At 37.7% G+C, this 26,968-nt stretch overlaps 2 protein-coding genes across 2 annotated transcripts; both read right to left on the bottom strand.

The window, feature by feature from the left end:
* Window positions 1-705: 705 nt before the first annotated feature.
* Window positions 706-14,297, bottom strand: LOC108672496 (RISC-loading complex subunit tarbp2). The gene is made up of 10 exons (XM_018160171.2): window positions 14,215-14,297; window positions 9,221-9,420; window positions 8,714-8,870; window positions 8,030-8,204; window positions 7,468-7,531; window positions 6,695-6,812; window positions 6,197-6,315; window positions 4,035-4,175; window positions 3,264-3,375; window positions 706-3,043 (listed from the first exon to the last, which is right to left on the bottom strand). Exons 2-10 carry the CDS (start codon window positions 9,251-9,253, stop codon window positions 2,901-2,903), a joined length of 1,062 nt encoding a protein of 353 aa, XP_018015660.1. The 5' UTR covers window positions 9,254-9,420; window positions 14,215-14,297; the 3' UTR covers window positions 706-2,900.
* A 6,423-nt stretch (window positions 14,298-20,720) lies between these two features.
* Window positions 20,721-26,553, bottom strand: LOC108672513 (4-hydroxy-2-oxoglutarate aldolase, mitochondrial). Its single transcript, XM_018160194.2, has 6 exons — window positions 26,297-26,553; window positions 23,477-23,605; window positions 22,231-22,328; window positions 21,940-22,024; window positions 21,581-21,711; window positions 20,721-21,264 (listed from the first exon to the last, which is right to left on the bottom strand). Exons 1-6 carry the CDS (start codon window positions 26,505-26,507, stop codon window positions 20,920-20,922), a joined length of 999 nt encoding a protein of 332 aa, XP_018015683.1. The 5' UTR covers window positions 26,508-26,553; the 3' UTR covers window positions 20,721-20,919.
* Window positions 26,554-26,968: the final 415 nt, after the last annotated feature.

Raw genomic sequence — 26,968 nt, 5'->3', positions numbered from 1 at the left:
GTGATTACTGCGATGCACTTAATTTATCCTTAGGTATATGATCATTGTTGTGTTTACTAATGCCAAAGCTTGTGTTACTCTTAACAATGCACTAACTACAAGAAATTATGTTTATGCTGTTAGCTGTTTCATATCCTTGAAAAAATCCTAGATATAAATTTGATGTTACAGACTCTGGAACTATTATAGCAATACATTCTCTCTTGGCTCAACTATAGTTTCAGCAAGATTTTGTCATTTGAAGTTTAAGCTTGAATGTGAAATTTCAATTATTGTTCGTTTCATGTGGGTCAGTTTGAGAACAAAAATCTTAAGAAAAAAAAATATGTATTTATGTTGGCATTGCTTCTTACTCGTGGGCATCATTCGATAATTTGCAAATTTGCACAAGGAAAGGAGAGTTATGAATAACGTAAATCATGCCTTAACTTCCGGATTCCGAGGCAAATATATTGATACAAAAGATGCACTGTCTTAACGAACTTGCCAAGCCCGCTTCGATCGTTCAAGCCAACTTTACGTCTTCCCGTTATCTTTGTTCTTTGCCAAATGAGAATTGCCTGCAAGTAATATGCACGAGCTTGGAAAGAAACATGATGAATCTTGCATTGGATATAGCTATAGCCTGTACGCTGAATAGAGGAATTGCTTCCGGGTTACATGCATTCCGTCGTATTCAGCTCCGTGAACAATCAAAATTGACCATTAATTCTCTCAGAATTTACTGCGAGGGTTGTAACAAAAAGTGTATTTCACACGACGATTAACAGAAAAACAAATAGCAATGTTTCAGAATAAATTTATCGATTATATACTAGTGATCAACCGCTTTTGGGTACTGGGAACCCAGGATCACTAAATGAACAGTTTAAAGCACAGAAAGAACGGGCTTAAGCGCAAGTGCAGAATATGAATAAACACAGTAGTGCACAAATATGTATATCGAGTCTATCAGTAATTCGAAACGCGAACGATAATCCGAGCTAATGAACCAGCCAGCAGCCAGTTGCAGTAATTTTCGCAGCATCTCTTAGGCTTCTTACCGACACTTCCATTAACGACGTAATAATGGTGGTGCAGGTAAGCTCATCTAACGAGCGTGCGAACCTCAATGCAACCGCCTGATAACCACTGCATTGTAACTGATAATACGCAGAAAGTGGTGACATGCATACTGATTATATTATCGGATTTGAGATGAGCGACGTTAGAAGTGCGCAGCTACGATACGAAATGTGAACAGGTTAATAGACCAGAGAGTAAAGTATGTGAGTTACCCGCGTTACAGAGTACCGTCGAATTGCATTTGAGGTTGCATGTATGCTAATAGCAACTTTACAGCTTAAAAAACACATGTCTAAAATTTCAGGATATTGCGAATCGAGCTTCAAAATTTCAGCCAGGATCAAATAACCTACGTCTTCCGACGTAAACAAATATTTCAGGTTGAAACTAAATCTAACACCGCAGTTAAGGAAGAATTGAACTAAATTCTCAAGCAGTCGACCGACACATGCTCCACAATTACGACTGTAGTGAATTATCTTATGTCCTAACCATACACTAAGTATTAAATATTAGTGGGAGATACGCGAATATATTAGACAATAGCTACGCGTGCAACGCTAAAGGTAAGGACTGCCGCAAGCCACTAGCTTGAGAACTGAGTTATCTTCCTCCATCTCGGTTTCACTGCTTCATTACACATGTCAATTCTGTTCCAAAGTTCGCTGCAATAGACAAAAGAATAACTATCATAACACAGAAATTCATAAAATATCGCTATTTTCCCGACCTTTCTCATTTTAAAATAGAAATAATATTCTGCGATCAAAAAATAATAATTATCCGAATTATACATCAGACTTTAAGAGGATAAAATATTGATTGCACGGTCACAAGAATCCGCACCAGCATAATTAGAATTGGACGCATGCTTTGTCCAGAATCGGGAAACGAACCGATTCCCACGTCGGATCACAAATGCAAATAACAAGCCCAGGAAACTAACGCACCACATTTTTGTAAACATTAGCAAAAATACAACGTTTGAAAGTGAATTGACTTGACATTCGGAAGCCTGAACTGTGAAATTCAGAAAAAAAAGTTGCACACTACAGTCAAACAAAATATTCAAAGGGTACAGAGCCTTCGAGCCAGAAATTCTATAATAAAAATTGAAGCAAGCACGAGCACGAACCACAGGAGCGTCGGTCGGATAAAGTGAGACGGTGGGGCAGTGAGCTCCCACCCCTCCCTAAATCCGCTCCACCCATCATTCCATCAATGCCGTGCACCTCATACTAAGAATGGAAGTCATTTCCTGTGAAGCTTCACGAGCAAGGAAACTAGAATATTTGCTACCGGGTGGCAATGCGAACAGTTGCCACCACGCACAAAAATTCGGGGCTTCGCGTCGCCTATCCAAGCAACGAACTCACTCTTGAGTAAGACATCAATAAAGACTATAAGTCTTCATCTTGTATAATAATACACCAGGAAGGTACTACCCAAGTTGCTGGACTTGCAGAATACAAACACTATTGCAGTGTATTTATTAAAAACAGGTAAACTCTTTTGACGAAAGATGAAACGAGCACCTAAATTTTGGCCATTCTAATACATTACATCACCGAAGCAGCAACTTTCATAATACACTTTCCTCAGAATTATACATCCAGATGAGCAACGCCCTTTCTTGCATTACGCCATCACATTACATGTTTCAACGCCACCTCTATAGCTAGACACTAAGTGCAACTGCCGTCAATACCCGAAAACAGTATAAATTTTGTAGTATTAGTACGTAACCTCATCTTGGAAGAACTGAACCGCAATCACTGACGACTTGGCAGCAAGATTAGAAATATATCTGGAAACGTTAGGGAGATAAGAGCAAATTAATCCCTGGATTTAGTCATAATTTTGAGGTATTCAAGGGCGTTATGAGCAGCTGAAGATTCAGCGTCTTCTGGAGTAGCGCCCGTTCCAAAGCAAACAACCACCGGCAAGGTCGACAACTGCAGCAGACATTGATATTCGCCTGAAACGCAATAAAATTATTACTTAACTTGAAAAATTAGATTTACACCAGATACTATTTCCAAAGTCAAAACAACAGTTGAGAGTTTAACATGTTGATTTACACCAGATATTATTTCCAAAGTCAAAACAACCTTTGAGAGTTTAACATGTTTCACCGTGATATCACAGCAACGCGATTAGTGAAGCCACAGACAAATTTCATTGACATCACGACCCACCAGAGAAGCTGCGCTCCTCCACACCAACGTAGGTAACCACCAGGCCGACTTCCTCTGAGATATTCTGAAGCATTTGCACGAAGTCCACACCACTCATGCTCAAGCTCGTCACCTGGAAACCAAACAACTTCAGCACAAGCAGCTGGTATCCAAGTCAGGATGCGACGGACTGTTGTTATGGCGAGCATTATTATATGCAGCGAATCCATACTTTGACCCACTTTTAATGCGCAGGATTAAATTCTAATTGACGAAAATTCATTCATCGATGTAACGTGCATTTCAAGTATCTGAGTTTTGCTCATATTACCAGAAAAGATACTTCCATGATTTAGTGAAAATCTGGACAAGAGAGATGGTAGCAATGAGAAGAAATTACAATGGAAACTGAGAAGCAAAACTGGTCATTAACGTGCAAATGAGCTAAAAGTTAAAAAAGACGATAGAAGATTTTAAATTCATTTTGAAACAAATGCTTAAGTAATAAGAATGGAAATGGGCGCTAGAAGAAACGACATGAATACGTTTATATACCATGAGAAATTATGAAAAATAATGTACAAGATGAAATCAAATAGAACCTAAAACGGGATAGATTTAGTTTATATAAAAAAGATATGAAAAGAACGAGAGAAATTATAAAAGAATGAAATTATATAATAAAAGCACTACATAAATTGTGTAAAATAGTGTAGTGCTAATTACTGTTCAGTACTTACTATGTATTTTATACAAGACGAAAGTATAAAATATAATTTATAAGAAGTGTACCTGAAGATCCTTGAGATTCTGGCCACCCTTCTGCTTCAATGACTTGTGGAACTGGCTGACTTTCCGGGAGTCAGCGTTAGTGAGGGACTTCACCTTCGTGTCTTTGAGGTTGGAGTAGCGAAGTGCCAGCTTCTGGGCCAGCTGAGAAAAATTTCACGTTTATTAGAGGGCATATTTATGTGATTAGCTGCAAGAGCTGTAAGCAAGAAGGTTATGCATAAGATCTAAGTATTCAATTATTTTCATAAAGGAATACATTTTTTCTGAATGATTACAGTTAAATATCACCCCAAAAATTATGTTATTCATTATAATAAATGATCCTAACGTGTCAACAAATATAACTAAAACTAGTTGGGAATATAATAAATTGCAATAAAGAAATGAGAAGTTAGCAATCTGCTAAGCCAGGGTTAAACAAATGCGATCTTCAAACAATAAAGAACTGAAAATCAAACCCTATCTTACATTTACATATGGAATAACAAGTAAGGCCAAATAATTCAATACTGAAATCTGATTTTTCACGAGTAATTCTTGCATTATGTTCGTAACATAAAGTACTAATAGACGAGACCTGCAATTGTGTGCAATAATGATTTCTCAATATGCTTATTTTGGTGCACCATACATTTGATATCTTGTAGCAAGAGAAAATCAAATCATTTCAGGTGAAGTAATTTAACATAAAAATTCTTAGCGATTCATCTTTACAGCTCACAAAAAATGAAGAAATTAGTTAAACCATTCCTTCTGTTTTCAAAGGTGCAATTCCATAATATTGAGATGCATAAAGTTCAATCTTCTATAGTAAGCTAAATAGATACTGGAGGTACGGCAAGAAACTCATCTACACTAATAAGCTGGCGATTCTCCATCATTGACGATTTAATATTCAAATTCTGGCAGTTACGTTAGGTTTCCGCAGAACGTTGGTGGCATATACTCTGAACCTTGACCGACCAACTTACACTTCCTCCAAAAGGATAAAAATTATGAAATACAAAGTGATTATTTATTTCCATAAAATATTTCAAGTCAGGTAACATTGGAAAACAAGTCGTTTCACTGTAACATATTGGCAACAACAGTCGAGAACGGCCGTGATTTACTCCGCCTCAATGCAGATAAGTATACACATGGACGATAGCGGTGCAATACTTTCCAAAATTTCAAGTTCAACGCACTTAATAAGTGAAAAAAATTTTTGAACAACAAAAATGTCAGTGGAGTCAAAAGAGAAAACAGAAAAAAGTTGGACTGAGATATTCAGAAGAAATTAATAGGTTTTAATTAATAAAATTATACAAATATAAGTAAAGCAAACAACATAACAAAATAGACAACATAGATTAGAGCACATTATAATACAAACGTTGAAACGTCAGTGAAAGAAAAGCAATTTTTCGATAATATAAATTAAGAGCTAGTGGATCAAATAATCCTAGAAGTTGCAGTACAGAAAATTTTTATACTAGTTAAAATAAAATTAATGTGTACATAAATACATGATGCTGTGATCGTCATCGGTTCACTTTGATTAAACGTGTCTCGATGAAGAACTCGAGACTCTTTAGCAAATAGTTGAGAATAAATCTTGCACAATTATAAATAAGACAACAATGCCAATTATAAAATAACTCTACAATTAATCCATACACCAAACATGAGACAGAATACATAGAAACGCACTAAGATCATATAAAAAAACTGCATAAAACATGACTAGTATGAATTAAATCGAGATTTCAGACATCCAGAAAGTTTCCCATAAAATATTCAAGATGAAGGTTTCAGTTAGCAGCAGAAAATGACTTCAATGACTTCTAGTAAAAAAAACTCGTAACGGAAGAATTGGACGAAGTAGGAACTTATTATATGTTTTAGGTGTCCATCAAGCAATCATTATAGCTGTCTAAGATTTAACCGTTGTGGTGGGAATCTTGATTGGCGGATAAGCACTAAAAAGAATATATTCTCTCTTTATACTTCAAAAGAACTCAATTCTAGTACAAAATGAGCAAAATCTTGAACGAAATACAAATAATAAAAATTAATAAAGATACCTTCAGCGTGTAAAATGTTCCGAGTGAAAGGAAGATATAAAAGCACATGCGTTGTGATGGTCAGTCAAGGGACAGGTTGTCGATGGCTCTACTCACGTCATCATCGTCGTCGTTTAGCGCAGAGTTGTTCTGGTAATCTTGTGGCATGTCTTGGAGTTTCTGCAGCATGCAGAACGCCGCCTGTCGCTTCGCTAGCTTCTTACTCTTCCCTCCACCTGAGATGTGACCAACATCCTTCATTTCAAATTACCATCACATTGAGATATGACTTGCACCAATGACTAAGTTAAAATTGAAAAGCTTACTGAAGAGAGCTATATTAAGTATCGCGTGAGGCTGATGGACAAAAAAATAATTGTTCATGTGCCTTCGTAGAACCTAAGTAGCAAGCCTTTGATACCTTTCTTGGGTACTGAATACTTCTTGCAAATTACGGTATTTCAGTTTAAACAAAGAAAATAGACTTTACGAACTTCATTATAAACTTATGCAAAATAACCAACAACACAGACCGCCACACAGTAACCACCAACACAGACCGCCACACCGTCACCACCAACACAGACCGCCACACCGTAACCACCAACACAGTACCGATCTCTTTGTACGTGGCAATGGTGCAGGCGATGGAGAAGGTGCGCTCGTGTGGGAAGCCCTCCTCGGCGATGAGTTCGTAGGTTGGGGGCGGCCAGCGGCGTGTCATGCAAAGCTCCTGGAAAAATGGGGTGAAAATTACAGTTACACACAACAAAAAACATTCGTGAAGTTGACTTCATATTGGTCCACAATTTTGGTGAAACTCGAGTAATGGAATGAATTTTGTAAAGAGAATAGAATTTCGTAAAGAGAATTATCAGAGTAACCTTCTGTCAACTGAGACATTTCTATTATCAAAGCTTATAGTGTCTAGAGGTCCAGTATTTAGTTACAATATACTCATGAAGCCAGTAAAACTAAATTTGCGTCAATTCAAGTATCATTATTAATGAATTGAGTTGATCTAAACATTATTATTAATACGGGATTAGCGACAAAACGAAATGCTTGAGCAAATGATTGTGAAGTAAATGAATGCCATATGAGTAAAACTGTTTGTTGTGAAGTTGTGTATATTTTTCCTTTACAAAAACCTGGCACACATTTAGTTCAACTAATCACGAACTTCCATTCAGTTTGATATCACATGAATTTGAATGAGATTTAATGGACAAACATGATTAAAACGTTAGTAGCATGAGAGAGAAAAAGTTTCATAACCAAATAAATAAGTTACAAAACTATGATACTATTGGAGAGTGTTTTTATTGTAATGATATTAATATTGAATAAAACATCAAAAGCATTTAATTCTGAATTCAAATTCTCACCTGAAGCTGCCCCACAGGGTTGCCCGGGATGCCATCATCGTACGGAGACACCACTAGGTTTGATCTGAAGCAGATAGTAATTGCAGTAATAGATCATCACTAGTGTTATTGCTTTCAATTGATCCCAATCATACTAAAACACTGATTAAAAGAAGAAACATTGGGTTATCCTTTCTAACACAAAAATTATTTAATTAAATGAGTCTCGCACAGAGAAACCTGACCTTATAATTTGAAGCCGGATACAAAAAATCAAAAATATCAATTATAATATGCAATTTAAGTAAAATGGAGTGAAATATGGTATTGATGCCTACAGATTTTACAAAGTTATCGTTGATCACTGGCCAGCTTTGGTTTCAACCAATAATTTTGCTTTCCATTAATTCCAATAGTAGCGATCTCATAAAATAAAACTATTAGACTGTGTAAAATTACTTGACAACTCCTTCACACACATGATCATTTTTTAAGCCTTAACTCGACTCCCCCACGCCAGTCATATGGTTATGGTCAGTTATTATACCTACGTCATAACTCTTGCAGTCCAGGGACTACTCACAAGTCAGCATGGTTGCTACTGCCGGCGCTGACAGCAGAAGGGATGGTTGAGTCCGCAGAATTGAGCTGGGAGCTGCTGGTGGCAGCGGGTGGAGAGCCTCCATGTATGATAATATCAAGCACAGCCTTGGCAGCTGCGTGTTTGGCTTTCTTTTTGCTCTGCCCCGAACCATTTGCTGAGAAATGGAAGGAAAATTACCCCTTCTATACTAATATTGATAATTTGCTAAAATTTTGGAAGAAATTCCTAATATTGACTCATCTCTCATCAGTAACATTTTCTACTTCATGTATAATAAAGTTTCGTCACAAATTCAAGATGCAAATAAAATTAGAAAATACCTACTACAGTTCAACAATTACCTGCAAGCACAATAACTAAAAATTTAATGCATACCAGCAATAATTGAAGTCCTAAAGCCCAAAATTTAGTTCAGTACAAAATTCAACTTGAATCTCAAAAAAATTATTTTATTATTCATTCAAAATTAACACAAATACTTGAATTACTGGCGCAATAAGTCAATAATTACCCTGGGTTAATCAGGAACGTGGAAGCTTTTCTTGTGATGACACTTTCTAATATAAACTTATTCGTCATTTTAATTAATTAACTATTCTAGATGGAGTTTTAGAAGTTATCTTGTTTAATCAATACCTAATCTTAGGCCAGTGCAAGACTCACCAATAAATTCTCCAACAGTAACTCTGTACACAAAGGTGGGCTCATGAACAGCACCCTCAATTTGAAGCAAGTCATACTTGGGTGATATTCCCCGCCGCATGCACAGCTCCTGCAGCAGCGACACGGGCGTCTTGCATGGTAGAGATGCTGCCAGGGTCTGAGCAAATTAAAATTCAAACCACTTTTAAGCAATTTTTTTACTGAAACACAGATAAAACTGAAAAAATTATGGAGAAAAATATATTGTTGGATTGAGATTTATGGTAGTTTTTCTGCACTTATATCAAATATCAAAATCTAGTAAATCTAATATCAAACAAATTTTCAACTGCAGAGGGAACAATCTAAACCAAGAATATTAAGGAGAACAATAATCTTTTGTAAAATCAAACAATACCAATGAGTACAGCAGTTATACCTACAAATATACATGTTTCTACATTCAAACAAGTATCAGGAAAATTCATATAATTCACAACTAACAAATGAAATGAGTACCACACTTACATCAACAGAAGCTTGTTCCGTGCTGTGATACATTGTGCTTCAAGGTGTGGAGTAGTTTGTTGGAGGGATGATAGGGAACTTCAGGTGAATTAGATGAGTAGTAATCATCCACACAATGATGGTTGGTTGTGTACCGTAGGATGGTCCTCACAAGTGATGGGAGAACAGACCACACTCCACTGGGCCTCACTGCAGCCTACCTGTAAATATTATATTGCAATGCAGGTTAACTTCTAGACCATCAAGTGATCATTAGATCTGCATTAATACATTGTTAAGTGGTTTGAAATTATGTCAATTATTGAAAAGATGGTAAATTATGGGTTATAGGAACTTGAGAAATGACTGCATGTATGAGCATTTTCAACTAATTTCTGGGTGACTTTTATCCAATTTTATACTTTGGGGATAACACCCGCGATACAGTAAAATGATTGCATTTTCCATAAACTAGAAACTTAGGTAGAAGTCACCCATGAGTGAGAAACACCCAGCTTACAATCAATTTCACACATTTTCAAGGCCCTGGCCAACCATTAATACCATTAATGTCAGCAGCAGCACTTTAGCCTTCAATAGAAACAATATAATATAAACCAAACAGAACCACATTTTTCTTTCACAATTAAATACTGTCAAATGGGATAATAAGGGACAGGCAGGATAAATCAGGAAGCACATCCCACATTTCGTAGAAATGTTGAAGCAGCTAAACTAATCAAAATAATACAAAACTAAAAATATTGGCATGAGGTACACCACAATTAGGGCCAAAATTTGCAGTGAACAAGAAATTTCTTCTAAACTGCCTAATAGATAGATTCAATGAGACTTTAAATACACAGTCCTAACCTCCCAGCTTGTGAAATTTTTTTTATTTTGCTTTCGTTTGCGAGTTATACGGACATAAGGATAAATGACCGGAATTTTAAAGGCCAATTTTTTAATTTGCATTAACAATGTGCCATATACAGATAGCCATATAACTCGCAAACGAAGGAAAAATAAAAAAAATTGCCACGAGACAGTGTGGAATTTCTGTATAGGTAATATATTCTCATGTTAATATAAGAAAACGTATTGAAAAACCAACCCTACCACCACATGACACCACCTTTCAATGCAGTGAAAATTGATAAACTGAGCTCATTAGAAACTGCTGCGCTTCCCAAATCACAAGTGGTTTGAAATCCAATCCCGTGTTGCCAACGACTAATCAAGTTAACTAGTCGTTTATCTGTAGGCTAGTGGACACATTTTTGCAATGAATACGTTCTAAAATGAAAAAAAATCCACATTTGTAAAAAATTCTCACGATTGGACAATACCAACAGAGTTTTGATATCACACAAAATTATGAGATAAACTGCCACTGTTTCACTGCGTACGTTCACATCATGCTTCTACATTAACTTATTACAAGATGGTGTCACACACACTTTTGTTTTGGTTGTGTCTAGTTTGATTTCACAATAAATAGATTTGATTCACATTCCATTCTGAAATTTAAATGATTTAACGTTTTTTGAATTATAAAAACCCATTTAACACTCCAGATTTGAATTTTTTTCCATTTTTTGCCCTATTATGTTGAATTCATCTTGATAAATTCACTTCAAATTCTGAATGATTTCGTCTGCCATCGCGCATTTTTTAATGTTTTGTGTCGTCTAGAAAATGTTTGTTGTTTGAAATGGGAAATTATTTCATTATATAAAACAGAGCATGTACCATATAGTGCATTAATAATACAATTTGATTTAATAAAAATTAATTAATTTTAAAAAATATAATCAGATTTTTAATTCAACATTTTTCCAATAGAATTTAATTCTACAGCATGTACCATCTAGTGTATTAAATAATAAAATTTGATTTAGTAAAATTCAAATTTAATTAATTTTTTAATTTAATTAAAATCTACAGCTTCAACCAGTAAAATGAGCATCATGGGAATGAAAGTAAAACTGTCGTTCATACATCACAAATTGAAAGACATTGGATGGATTTGATAGGTATTTTATTAATTCTGTTTAAATATAAGTACGTAAATGACGCTTCTATTTCAGAATGATAATGGAAATGTTCCTACTATTTCAGAAACTTTTCTTGAATACACTTCCAAAAACTAAAGTTCTATAATCAATGGAGTCTTTGAAATGACAAAATAATTAAATTTAAAATTTTTAGCTATATGGGCGAGATCATCATTCATCAATATGAGGAGCATTCATTCATCATTCGTGAGGAGCTGTAAGAAAAAATTAGTTGTTTTTGATGTAAAAGAATGTTTTTCAATTAAAAGAAATGCAATACTTGATTTTTGGAAATACGATGCTAAAATTAATGATCCGTATTAGAATTCGTTAGACGTTACGCTTTCAGAATCATCTTCAAAAAGTTTGTTTTTGTTTGTTTCATCAGAAGTTTTTGTTTGATCAGAAAAAGAAAAATTTCTGTTCGTTTGATCAGAAACAACATAATTATTCATTCTCTTGCACTAAATATATGAATGATTAGTCGGACTTGGTTACCGTCTGCATTGATCATCCCGCTAGATTATGCACCTGGAGCGGGAGGCGTGAAAGAAGCTAGGTATTTAATTCAGTTGCACGTTAGCCCACTTGATATGTAGTTCTGCTCGTCTGAACTCTGAATTGTGTGTTTAGTGTGCATGATGGAAAACTCTGCTTTGCAACGTAGTTATAGGTAAACGCGGTATATTCCGACACATTAAGGACGTATCGAGAAATGAAAAACTATAAAAAAAAACGTATGCGTTACGCAAGTTCTGTTGCCTTCACGTGACTCTCAAAACACTTCACTACACGTCAGCAACAATAAAACGTCACAAAATGTTGCCATATTTATTAAAAAGCCTTTAGAATGGAAACCTACCAAATCCCTATATTCCGTCACTGTGTGTGGCAATATTCGACACGTGGTGAGTCGTATTGCGTCAGCGCTTCAAATTTAACTGATACCTAATGCCGACATCCACGTGTTCGAATTCCGTTCGCTGTGTGAGCTGTATTGGGATACAACACGGCTTTGAATTAGAACACTAACGAATATTGAACACTACTTAATTACGTTTTAATTAACAGCTATTAGGCTTTTAATTAAGCAAATTTCAATTTTTGTACAAAGCTTTGAACGATCTGTGTGTGCCACTGTGTGTCCAATTCAAGTTGTGTCGGAATTAGTTTTCATGTGTCTAAATCCATTTCTCAACTTCATCATCTATTAATTTATTTAAGACTTGAAATCAGCGAATACAAGTATACTTAAAGGATTCCTAATACATTCACAGACGTATTTAAAAGTCTCAAACCATAATATTCTTCCTATAAAAACAGTTATTCACTATTTGGTAGAGCAAGGTCAACTGTCAAATTTTACACATTTTTCGATGATCTCACCAGGTGGCATGCATTGTCTCTCTTTGGATCTCAATATTTTCCCACTAGATGGCCAAGACCTAGTGTTTTGGCAGTATTTTGATGCGCAAATGCATGACGTCACCATTTCAACCATCAACAAACGCATGGAACTAAAACAAAGCTTAATATAAAGGAAAAGCTGGAGAGGTGACGGAATTACCTACGATGTCGGAATATACCGTGTTTACCCTAATTACTTAATGAAGTTTAGTTCACTGTGGTCAACTTAAGAGACAAATTTTCAACTAACTAATACTTTTTATAAGTCTAATTTTAATTGTTGAGTGAAAGGTGCAGGCATACAACTTCAAAGTGATTAGGTACTTTATAGAAACTGAGCAAGTTAGTGTACATGTTTTAAGCCTTTAAGAAGTTCATTTTTTGCCTCAAATAACGATGTTGGGTAGAAAAAGTGGTCTTAGTGGATCGAAATATATGAACCTTCGAAATTAGAATTCCATCCTGGTGGTAGGGTCCCGTAGGGATGGTTTTTCAATACATTTTCTTATATTAACATGAGAATATAATTCAATATATTACCTGTCCTATACAGAATTCCACACTTTAACCTTTATATTAATTATATAAAGGTTAAAGTATGGAATATATAAATTATATAATTAATTTAACCTTTATATTAAGCTTTGAAATTATTTCAAAGCTTGATATAAAGGTTAAAAGTTGAGAAGTGTCAGAATTACCCACAATGTTGGAATATACAGCGTTTACCCTATTCACCTAGGTATTGCCTATTGAGTCTTGAGATCTCTTGCCTTTGGAGTTTGGACTTTGAGTTAGATCAAGCATAAGAGTACTGTACATTATTATCACCAGTCATAGTGGCAAACCAGAGATTTTTTAGAATCGGTTCATTTTTTAATTTCCTCATTTACTCAAGATTTGAACCAATTTCATATGTATGATAAAGCTGGTATGCATGATACTTTTCTGGTCTACTTATAGGACTCAAAAATGAACTTGAGGGAGATTCTAAAAAACTCTCTGCTTTGTCTTGTCACTATGCTGTACAACTTGTTGAAAACACTGGATGTGACTGGAATTGAAAGCTGAAGTCAGCTGTTGGGTAGGCTAGATGATACTGCTGCCAGCTCCCAGCTGTGGAGGCTGAGCTGACCTAAACTGGCCTACAGTTAGTACAGTACAGAGCAATTCTAGAAATAGGCTCACATCATTTGTTGACATTCGGACTGGAAAACAGATCAAGAGAGTGAAAAAGAAGACTTTTTCAAAGATTCTTACTACTTACTTGATGCACATTTTTTTGCTCGTCTTTATTAGAAGTAAGTTAAAGATTTTTGAAGTCACAGAACATTATTTCTTCCGATTTCAATTGTAGAGAAGACGTAAAGTGAAAAAATAGCTATGCAAGTACCGCCGTACCGGTAAAGTCTGGTCCTGACAATCCGGCATTTTTCAACGATAAAACTAATCTAGTATTGAACTACACGAGATAATGTATAGCGATCAATAGACATAAAAAATGCACATGGTTAGAAAATTTCAACCGAGATGAATGAAGTCAAAACGTACCAAGTGAAAATGCAGCCAAATATGTTCTCTGCCCCCTCTTGTGTGCTCCCTCCTCAGTATGCACGCCAACTCTAGAGTCTAGAGTCAAGAAGTGAAGCGCATGCGTCAAATTCGACCCAGACAAATACCCCAAAAACGCTGAATTTAGGGTATTTGACAGAGCAGTGAGGAAGAGCTATACTGCTGTAGTTTCATGGTTGATGCGATAGCTTGCTATAATTCTATTTATTTAAATGCAGTGGCCTAAATTATTTGAAACATGAAAGTGAAATTAGTACGTTTACAATGCGTTGGCTTCGTAGAGGCAACCGACTGTTATGAAGAAGCTTCTATGGTCATTCCGGAAAGTTTTGAACCAAGAAATCATTTGTTTAAATTTTATCAATTGACAAGAGAAATGTCAGAAATTATTTATGAATGGTACAAATTTTAAAACTCTTTGTACCCTAAAGTTTCCGCAATTTCCCAACACGCAGACAACGCGTTATATACTAATAAAACAGGACCGCATTAACACTTTTGGCCCGGAATTTGGTAAGGATTTAACCATGGTTGAATGAATATAATATATGCATTAATTCAACCATGGATTTAACCACTTCGATACTACTGGGACAAATTTCCTTAGCAGGTTTACCACTGAATGTGTGATTCAGTAGGTTTTCAACACATGGATTCAGAGCATGAGTCTGCAAAATTGAAACCAATCAGGAAAAAATGAATATAGATATATTAATATTTATTGGCATTAAGCATATGCTAGCACTGGCAAAATTTCTTTAATCTGCTTAGATTCAACGTGTTTTCACGCATAACATTTTAAAATTGAAACCAATTAATCAATGACAAACATATTCATCCACAAAACACTCCCACGGGCGTTGTCAGAATTACGTATTTTTTCCGCTTCGTTTCCTTGTAGATTGTAGTGTTCTCAACACTAAGTCTACCGGTAAAATTGAAACCGATCTAAACCTAACTACAACGATGCTATTTATAGACATGACGCTCCTGTAAGCGTTGTCAGATTTTTTTGTCCGATTCGATCTTAATTATCGCTCTAAAAGCTAAGTTTTATCAGGTTTTCCACACATACATCTTCCAAATCGAAACCGATCTTGACCTTATTAGCAGAGAAGCTATTTATTCACAATAAATTTTTGCGTTGTCAGAATTGTCGTTTTCCACGTAGTGCGCTACACGCTAAGTTACTAGTTAGGAGTGCAAAGAGGCCAAAACTTAGCGTTACTGGACACTACGAGAAGAAAAAAAAAACGGATAAAAATAAATCTAACGCATAAAATCCTCAAATCGTAACCGATTAGGTTCTAATTAAAAATATAGTTTTTTTTATTAACGATACGCTCAATGGAACCGGGAGCGCCGTCATAATTATTTTTACATTAATTTTTTTTAATTAACACGTTGAATGCTTACTTTCGGCAACCTTTTCACTCATAAATCTTCAAATCTTAACCTGTGATTCACTACCTGCGTTAAGAACTTCACTGCAACAGCACTGTGGCGTAACACGGAACTTGAAAGTTATTAACTGACGACTCAACAGGGAAGCCCGGACCTAGAACAAGTTTTAAACGAGTTCTTACTCGGGTGTACGTAACTGAAAAAAAATTTTTCATAAGCAAATTGAGTGGTACCGTGTGGTACCGCTTCGAGGGAATTGATTGACCACCCTGTCCAGTGATTGGACAGGGTGCGAGTGATTGGAGAGGTGCGGGTTCGAACCCTGCTCTGTGCGCCAGTGTCTGGTCAGAATCGGCGAGGAGGCCGGGCGGTTAAGCAAGGCGGAATTGTAGCAGTGAGTTGCGAGTTCGAGACCGCAACATGCTGTGAATATTCTTCAATGTTAAGAATCGGCGACAGGCCTAGGGCCTAATAAACGCTGAGAAAGCTAATATATTGTTATTAATTGGTTAAAGAGGAACCTCATTCGTATTTTTTACCGAAACCTGCTTTATATTGAAGCTTAATATCATCTATTAATTCATTTATTTTATAATGCAGAAGTCTAAGGTGTCTAAATTAACTATTACTTATGGCAGTAGATAGAAATGCAATTGTAACCCTTCATGAAAAGTGCGAGAGTAATTCAGCCATTGCATAATAGCTTCAAATTCGTCGTGAAATTGTGTGGAAGGTGGTAAAAAAAAATTCAAGAAAACTGGTGAAACATGCAATCGATCTGGTCAAGGAAGGGAACGAAGTATCCGAACAAAACAATTGGTCAAAAACACGAAGGAGAAGTTGAGGAGAAACCTTCGTCGCTCAGCTGCAAAATTGGCTGCAGAAGCAGGAGTCAGTCAGACATCAATGCGTAGAGTGCTCAAAGATGACCTCAAAACCTCCCCTTACGGGATGCAAACAAGGCATGAACTAACAGACCGTCATGAACGAATGAGGCTCGAAAGATGCCAGCACATTCTGGATCTCATTGAGGATGGCACGCTGCCCAACTTGGTGTTCAGTGACGAGAAAAAATTTGACATTGAACAAAGCATTGACCGTCATACGACAGAGATTGGAGTCGGGATTGATCTGTGACAACCAAAACAGCAACACGACGTCAAAATTCCATGTCCGTGGTGGTTTGGGCCGCGGTAACCGCCACTGGGAGGTCCCCACTCGTTTTTGTCCCCTCAAGAGTGAAATTGAACAGTCAGCGATACATTTCGGACATTTTGGAAGCTGTGTTGTTACACTAAGCCCGTGAACACTTCAACGGCTCACCTTGGAGTTTTCAACAAGACTCTGCCCCATCACATGGCTCAAACATGACCCAAAACTGGATTCAGGGTCATATCCCAGCTTTCATTAGCAAAAATTAATGGCCCTCAAGAAGCTCAGGATTTGAATCCTATCGACTTTTCTGTGTGGGCTATTTTAGAGAGTAGGGTCTGCAGAACACTTCATGGTTCTTTGGATAGTTTGAAGTCTAAATTGACACGAGAATGGGACTTGATCTCTCAATAAATGCTGCGTGTCTCCTGTATGCTTTCCCGCGTAGATTGGAGGACGTCATTAAAAATAAGGGTGGTCACATTGAATAAATATGTCTGAGAGTTGTTTAGGTAATTCTTGGCTACTAGCTCATCCAATGAAAAAACAATGCACCTGTTTGTTCCATTGAGAAATAAAAAAAAACATGCGTTGCCATAAATATGGCGGACCCCGTATAGTGCATTTAAAAAAGTGATCAAAAGCTAATGGATATCAATTTGAGTGATATTTCAATTTTATACAACATTGTGTCGTTTACATGGGCTATTTGGTTTGACCCACAGGTTGCAATGCTACTTTCCAATCTAAAAATGCAATCTCATCCGAGTCAGGCTGGTGTTTCCCTGTGGGTTTCGATCCTCACTCAGCAATCCAAGATATAGTACCTCTCTTGTAAAACAACCAAAAGCGTTCGGCAGGCTTAATTTGAAAGATTTGATTTTTTGGCAATTCATAGCAAGTTAATATTCTCGCTACAAAATTAAATGTATTAAGTCGTAGTTATTTCTGATTTACTACTGATTTGGACACAATATAGCCAATGTCGATAACCTCACCAGTAGCTCTAGTCACCGGCCTTCAATAGAAACGATATATTTTACAAAGAAAGCTCAAGCACATCTGTCTAGCGTGATCAAAACAGCTTCGTAGTCATTATGCGGTTACCGAACCCTACAAATCGCAGTTCTGACCAATATTACCGGTTTTAAGGACCGCGCGGCGAGGTACGTGCACTAAGCAGTTTCTGCTGAGTGGCAAGTGGCAACTGATTGTGGCACTACAACTGGCATTGTAGCGCATAGGATAACAATAAATTCGCCCAGCCGTACGTATATATTTTTCATTTTTTAGAAAAAATATTAAATTCTCCGAAAAAATATCCCATAACATATAATTTCAAAAATATACATAGAATGTTCAAAAATTTCTTAGTTTTTACGCGTTTGAACTATTTTTTAGTAATTCAATCTAATGCTTAATTTAAAAATAGCACCCAAGAATGAAAAACAAAAGAACCTTAAAAAACGATAATATATGAAAATTGACAGCAATAAAGCAATTGGACAGTCAACTCATCGCGCACCGTTTGGCACAATTACTCAGAACCTATAAGTGGAAGGTATCGCATGGAGCGGGTGAGAATGCAACAGCAAATAGATCTACTTGTATTAGGTGCCTAACATAATAATCCTTGGCGACCTGAACGCTGACGACCCACTCTGGCACTCAAAAATTCAAGAAGCCCGTGGCGACTACCTGGCCAACGAACTCGGTAACTTCAACAGCGGCACGCTTAACATGGACACCCCGACCCGGCGACTCAGCAACGGACAACCTACATCTCCGGACATCTCAATCGCCTCGGACACCCTGATCTCACACAAGGCGTGGACCACCGCCACAGCTCTAGCCTTCGACCACCTACCGATACACGTCACCCTGCAAGCTGACTTCTACAACACCAAACCCCCTAAAATCACACTCAAGAACTTTGCAAATGCTGACAGGAAAATATTCACCCTCGAAACCAAACAGGTCTTTCGCACAGCTGACCTCCCGCCTGACGTCTCCGCAGCTTAAAAATTCTTTCGACTAACATTACTCAACGCAAGGAAAAGCAACATTCCATCTGGCCGTCACATCACCTGCAAACCCGACTTGTCAAAAGAAATAACCGACCTCATAAAACAACGAGACACGCTCCGCTCAACAAGCCCCTCTTCACCAACCATTGCCAACATGATGACCCAAATCAACCGCCTCACCAACAACCTCAAAACCAGCCGCTGGAAAGAATACCTCGACACCTTCAACCGCCACACTAACGTGTAACGCCTCTGGACAACCATAGCAGCCCTAAACAGAAAACCCAAGCTTTAACCCATGCGATGCGATCACCTTCAACGGAAAGCCTTTAAACAACTATAAGAAACTGGCCAAAAAATTCAACAGGCTTTTCACGACTCGACTTGGCTGACTGCCCCACATTTGACAGTCCACTACCTAAAGCACCTCTGTCCTCACGGAATAACCTACCTGACCAAAATGTTCAACGAGTCGCTCAGAGCTTGCCGAATACCCGCAATCTACAAAACCGCTAAAATTATCCATCTACTTAAACCCGGTAAACAAGACCAAGCCGCCTCGTACCGACCAATCTCTTTCCTCTGCCAAGCTGTCAAAGTTCTCGAAAAATGCATCCTGCTAATCGCCAACGAATACCTTACCCTTGCCGGTCACCAATATGATTTTAGACCCTGACACTCTACCACCTCGGCTTTCGTTCTCCTGACAAACATCACCAATAGATTCAACCAAAAGAAACCTGCCCACTGCACTGGACACCAGCAAAGCCTTCTATATCGTCAACCATCGAACACTCGTCAACGATCTTCTCGATTCAACCCTGCCCCGTTCAGTCGCCCGCTGGATCACCAACTATCTACATGGACGCTCAGCGTTCATGTAGATAAGCTCAGCATCCATAACCGAAACATCGCATCAGCCACACTGGGGTACCACAAGAATCCGTGCTGCCCCCGTCACTCTTCAACCACTACGTTTTCAAAGCCCCACCACCTCCGCCGAACATCAAATTCATCTCTTACGTAGACGAATTCACCATATACACAACCGGACGCGACACCATACGACTTACCGAACAACTCAACAACTACCTGCCAGAGCTGACCTTCACCCAACGCAACCTCGAATTTCCAGCTACCAAGTCAACAGTCACGCTAATCACTCCTCACACAGCTCAATACAATTGCCACCCATGTAAGTGGAAATCAACAATCAGGTGCTGCCGCTCAACCACAACCCGAAAACCCTAGGCCTCATCTTCGACACGACACAATTGTGCGGCCTACTGAAAACACTCGTGCAAAAGGTCGCTTACACGAGACGTCAGTCGCCGCACGAGGGTGACAGTGTAATAAATTGCATGAAATATTGCCAACACAACAACTTGACCCACAGTTAGACAATGCAAGCTCTGTAGTGGGGCGCAAAAGGAACAATAGTGGAACGCTGAAACCCATGAGGCGGCTTCTGGAAAACCATGACACCAATCTTGATCCGTGGTTATAAAAATTATACCTTAAATTTACGACTGTACAAAACATTAGCATGCAAAATATTAAATGAGCCTTATCTGCCATTTTTCCTTGAGCATAATTACCGAATAGACCAAAAGGGCGGAACATCAGAGAGCTTTAATCTAAGTATCAATCATAACATGGCACGTTATTGTGGAGATAACTAGTCTTGATATATATCAGAGGTTCTTCATGTAAAAAGAAATATATGCAAAAAGTAGCAACTCTTGAATATTTATATATATATATATATAAATAAATTCTAAACATGTTTAGGTCTTACTTTCTGCAAAATAGTTCCCTGCAATTCATCATGCATACGGTTTACAAGCACTGACTAGGGAATCGGTTCGTTTCATTTATAAAATGGAACGAAACACTATTTAAGAATCTGGGAATACCGTTTGTCACTGCAATAACACTCGATCAGCAAAGCTGAAACAGCATTCATTCAGTGAAATAATTTTCGAAGTTTTGTTTAGTGGCGCTGAATTTCTTCTGGTCATCTTAATCAAAACATTTTGCAGCGACAAGATGTAAAATTCCGAAATTGAATGAAAGAAGAGCGTTGTGCGAACTCTCGTGATTACAAAAATTCATTGAACAATGTCTTCACAGCCTCTTGCTGATCAGCAAGTAGCGGTAAGAGAGGCGATCTCGTTGGGCCTCCATAGTAACCCATGATGTCCATGGCGAATTTCATGGCAGGGACTCCAAGTGTTTTGGTCACGGCTGAGTTGGGTTCAATTAGTCGTCGCTGGAGTGACAAGGCTTCAGACGCGGCAGCGTGGGCAGTGCCAGACGTGGTAGCGACGAACAAGTCGAAAAGCTGGCACAGCTCCCGGGGCAGCACGTTGGCCAGACCACATATGGCACCCACGCAACCAACGTGCAGCGCGGCAAGAAGATATCCCGCAGATCCAGCCAGCACCTGAGAGAAAATTGAACAATGGTTGACGTGATGAGAATGACTACACATCAAACGGTAAAGGACTTGGGCATAATTAACCTATATATACACTAACCGTAAGTCATTCCACTGCATCAAAACAGGTCTCTTCTAACACTCGGTTCTAGAAGTACGTAAAACAAGAATCCTAAATTTGCTAGCCCCTATAACGCCAGATCGCGCAAGCCAGTAAACCATTGTGGGAGAGAAAAACTAAGCAAGCCAAGATTTGATGATGCAAAATACGTACAGTATTCTGCTCTGCATCATCACAACAAATCAAGAAATAAATTATCACCTGGAAGTTGTTGCCTGCAGTGACGTGAACGAGAGCAGCTAATTTGGTGACATCACCACCGCTGTCCTTAATACCACAAATGTTGGGATGCTGACTCAGCGTTCTAATTGCTGCGACACTTAAATCTACACCTGCACAGGGTTAGCATGGGTTACAACTTCATTTGCTCTAAGAATCGTGTTTCCAACTTCTTGGCATAGAGATAAAAAATCAATATAAAGCAAAAACACTGTGGAAGTGAACTGTGTCGATTATTACATCTAGAACTCGGAAAAATGTAAATAGAAGGAAGAATAGCAAGATCCATGACACGAGGAGTTCTATATTGAAAACAAAGGATACATCAGAGAAAATGTTACCAGTGTAAGCAGGCACTGAGTACAAGAAGACAGGCAGAGGACACCGGTCGGCCACGGCTGAATAGTGGTGAATCAATGACCGGTCCTGGGAGCATCAAAGAACAAAAAATATTATCAGCTTCTTAAAATCCGTAGCGTTCAAACTAACTGTAATTCTGTCGGACGAATAAGAATAATTTGCAACTTTTTAATTCACCTTGGTACATTTGCCCACAATCAATTCGTGTGTCAATTAATCATAAAACATCTTGATCACAGAAATTAGAGCAAAATTATGGATAATTTACCAACATTTAATCCAGACTTGTAAAATGAAGGGGAAACCAGCATCACGGCATCAGCTCCTGCAGCAGCCATTTCTTCACACATCTTGATAGTGTTCATAGTACCTGACATAAAATGAAGGAAGTTAGACAATTCATAACAATTTAAACACAAATAATATTTCAATTAGGTACTTGAATCAATGCTTGGCTATCTTAATCATTCAATAAAATACTTAAAAAAAACTTTTTAAAAAAACCACGTTTTTCTTGTGGACTAAAAAGTAGAAAATAAATTATGGTTCGCCCCAAAAAAACGTGTGTCGGGCAAATTTTTAAATTTTGGAAATTTGATGGTGAACGTACTTAACGTGAGCGCCCGCACGTCATACTATATATATACTTTACTCAATTAAACCAATTTAGGTCTCTAATTACTAGTTTTTATGATTGTATCTGAAATTGTTAGGCGAAAATAGCCTGCATGCCGAATTTCAGATCTCTAGAACAATCAGAAGTGGGCTAATTTTCGTTGTCAATGTTAACAACAAACAAACGCGAAGCTAAGCTAAGAAAAACGTGTTAAAAAATAACCGAGAACAATTGCTAATGTCAAGAACCCCAAAACAAATACAAATTAAGGTACTGATATATGCTGTACGGTACTACTAAGGCCAAATGTGACCTGCTACCAACCTGAGACTTAGCAGAATTCTCTCAGTTTTGAGAGTTTAAACACACAATTCACTTAAACCATCCTATATCCTAGACAATTCAGACCAGAATAGTCATAGGTAGCTGGGATAAAACCTGCAACTCAGTGCTCCTATTTTGTTACTCTGCACTGTTATCACCAGGACACCCTGCCCAGTGTTACCACTGAACCACCCAAACTTAATATATTGTATGAAAGAATGTACTAGAATGGCACAAGACACAATAGATGCATGGCAAAATATCATTTGCTAAAAGCCTAAAACCACTATTAGCTCTTAGCTTTTTGGTACTGATACTATATTCATTACTTACATGTATAAAGAACCTTTAGAAAAATCAGAAGAAAATATGTGCTACACTTACAGTGCTAGTGATATGCCACTAAGTGATATGGCTCATTATCAATGCAATTGATTTAGTTGGATGACATCTGGATTTACAATGCATTTTTTATTCAAGTTTCAAATGCAATTTGGTGATTATTCTTGTACTGTCTAATATATATATATGTGTGTAATACCTGTCAATTTGTATAATAATGAATAAACATTACCAACCTTCACACCCAGCTCCAGCAAGAAGTATCTTGTTTCTAGGAATGAAGGTGCGGGCTTGCTTGATGAGCAGCAGCCTTTCTTCAGTGGACAGTGAAACTGTCTCTCCATTGCTGCCTTGGACCAGATATCCTGAAATGAGCATTTGGAGGTTAAAACTTCAACCCTCATTATCTAATTGCAGTATTAACAATAGATTGCTTGAATTTGTAAGAACAAAGAGAAACCAAAATGATTGCTAGTTAAAAAATATTACCATGCAACAAATTAAGCAATGAAAAAAAGTAGAATGAAGGCCTAGTGACAAACAAGAGTTTTTGGTTGCCCTTCCCACTTCCAGTTCCAGTGAGGGTGGGATGTCAGCCTCAGAGACCCTATCTGTACGGCTGTACCTTCATTGTTCTATACAATATTGAACTGGAAAAATTACTGGATCAAATTATACAGATTCTAAAGTCCCTTGTTGGTTACCACTCACCATGGATGAAAGAGTCTATGAAACTAATAACTTATAGCAAAGTATGAGCAGCTCAGAGCCTCTAATGAAGTTGTCTAATTGTCAACATTGCTACCATGACATATTATGATATTCACAAATTCAACTCATTTATTCATTCAACTAAATTTTATTCTATCTTCACAAGTTCACCACATCAAGTAAAGCTGGAAAATTGGGCAGAAGACATGGAATTGGAATTGGGGTGCGTGGTGACCTACGGTCATGACCTTTAAATCGGTCATACACGCTGCCTAAAAAAACTTTTACTAGCATCAAAAAAAAAATTAAAAGTTCACACTCTTATGTTAACAAAAAAGTTCAAATATACCATATTCACAGCTGTCCTAAGAAAAAATATAAAAATTTGACAATCGCAAAAAATTAAAACCACGTACTAAAACAATTTGGCACGTTCACACGTCTTCCCACCCTCCCCTCTGTCAACCCTCCACTCAAGACTCCACTCTTATCATCCTCCTCCTCTCCCTCATCATCCACACGTTTTCCAAATATCTCTTCACACTCTCAAACATAGCCGCAGTTGCTCCCTCAGACCGACCCGTAATTATTGCCATCCACTCTTCGCTTGTTCTCTCATGCCCCACCTCGTTGGGTCTCACCTGTCTCATTCAGAATCACCTCAATCGTAGACTGACGCTCTCTCTCATACGCCCCACATTCCATCAACAAGTGCTCTACAGTTTCCTTCTCATCCCCATCACACATAAAACATTTATCTTCTCTCCTTTCATTCCACCTGTATGTACGTCCATTCACACCTAGCGCACCGCACCTGCCCTAACACAAAACAGAAGGTCCCAACCTCTACTACCATCAAACATATGTACATTCATATTTTGGCATCGCTTTCATCTGATACAGTCTTAGAGAGTCCTTTCCCTCCATTCCTTGCTTCCATACCTTCAGCCCATAGTCTTTCACTCGCTCATTTATTTCTCTTTTCCACTCTTTTTCATCCCACTCTATCCCAAATCCCAATCGCACCCCGTACTGTCACCACCCATTCGTCCTTTGGCCCAGCGGGCCTTTGGCGCACCCATGCTTCTGGCTTCATGCATGCCACACTTACGCACCAGTCATAGTGGCAAAGCAGAGAGTTTTTTAGACTCTCCCTCAAGTTCATTATTGAGTTCTATAAGTAGACCAGTAAAGTATCATGGATACCAGCTTTATCATATTTAAGAAATTGGTTTAAATCTTGAGTAAATGAGGAAATTAAAAATGAACTGATTCTAAAAAGGCTCTGGTTTGTCACTATGCGCACCACTACCCAACATCTGCGTGCCCATTTGCTCACCTTCATGTTCCACATATACATCTTTCGAGCCCAACGTTCATCATCCATTCGCTCCAGTCTCACTTTATACCTCAAAACTGCTCATTCTTCTTTCCTTGAAGGTACTCCAACCCATGTCTCCTCTCAGGGCCTCTACTGCAGTCCACCTGGGGGGCTCCTAGTGCCAATCTCGCCACTCTATTTTGTACCAATTCCAATTTATCTAGCTTGCCATCACTATATGCTATCACATCCAGTCCATTCACGAACAAAGTAAAATAAAATTTCCATGATTTATGTATGTACAGTTTTTCCCTATTTCTATGGGTGGTAGTCTGCCCAATTTCTTTCATTAGTTTACATAGATAAAAAAAATTTATACATTTTTGCCTGCAAGACTGCAACTCATCAAAAATCACCTTTCAAAAATCATTTTCATTCATCCCTTTTGGAAACTTCTGCTTGATATTCCAGATTTGATAGTAATAATACCAACCTTTGAATGAGAAAGGAACAGTGTCTAACAAGATCAAAATTGCTTGTTGTCATTATGCACCAATAGAAGTTTAGAACCATGTCAAAATTATACCTACCGGTAGTTCTGACCTCACCTGTGAGAGGCTGTGACCAATATACCTACTACTACCTTACCTACCTAGGCTAATGTTACTTGTTGACTTGATGCTATTCCTATCTGTATCCAGAATTTCGTATATTTTACGCTTGTATTGGAGGGGATTTTATGGAAGCCCGCTAATGAGATTTTTGTGGACGAGTAACAAGACCTTACAAGTTGACAGTGGCTGAGTGTCGACTGGCGGGTTATGTGCCGTAAATCTGGTGGGTAATGGGTGGCAAGTACCTAATATTTTAATTAAGCTTTTCAAGTCTAGTGGGTAAGCTACTAGTACTGTTTAGCGTTTGTTTTTATATTTTAGTACGAGAAAAAAATTGCCAGTGAAGAAATAACAAATATTTTTAGAAAACTGTTATTCTTGAAATGAATGAAAGCTTAAAAATTACTTGCCTTTCAAGTCAGTTTTATTCCATTCATCTAAATTCTCGGCCAATTTATCGAAGTTAATTGATTCATCGTTGTTGAATGGTGTGGCAACTGGAGACAAAATGCCACTACAATCTACACGAGTCGAAATATTTAACGAAAGGCATCTGAAAATTTGTCTGCCCTTTAAAAATGGCGACTGAGCGCATTGAAATAATGTTGTCAAGACACCCATTTTCGCGGTGATTTTGCTTGTAGCAAATACGTCCTCTGTGCTGTTACTACTGTGCAAGAAATAAGCTGTTATCATTGCATAAACGCATGTATCCAGCGCAACTTTATCTCTGGTTCTAGAGTAAAATCACTACTCATAAATTATTTACTAGGGCTCAGTGTCAAGCATACATAACAGATATTGATCTTTAATATAGATAAAAAAATAATTTATAGGGTTCTTTATATAAATTAGGATAATTAATCTGCAGAGCACATTATACTGCTTATACTTTTGAACGATTCATAACCAAAAATAAGACCGTCATAAAATTGCATTGATTATTATGCAGTATATTTAATATCGTTAGAAATAACGTTTCCTATTCCAGAATTTGCGACAGGCAACATAAAGCCTGTTGGCCCTGTTCTTCGATCAGCGCCGACATTTCTATGCTATGCTAACACATCAACCGCGATCGG

This window comes from Hyalella azteca, unplaced genomic scaffold (genome assembly GCF_000764305.2).
Source record: "Hyalella azteca isolate HAZT.00-mixed unplaced genomic scaffold, Hazt_2.0.2 contig13457, whole genome shotgun sequence".
Taxonomy (NCBI): domain Eukaryota; kingdom Metazoa; phylum Arthropoda; class Malacostraca; order Amphipoda; family Hyalellidae; genus Hyalella; species Hyalella azteca.
This window is presented reverse-complemented; position numbering and strand designations above follow the sequence as displayed.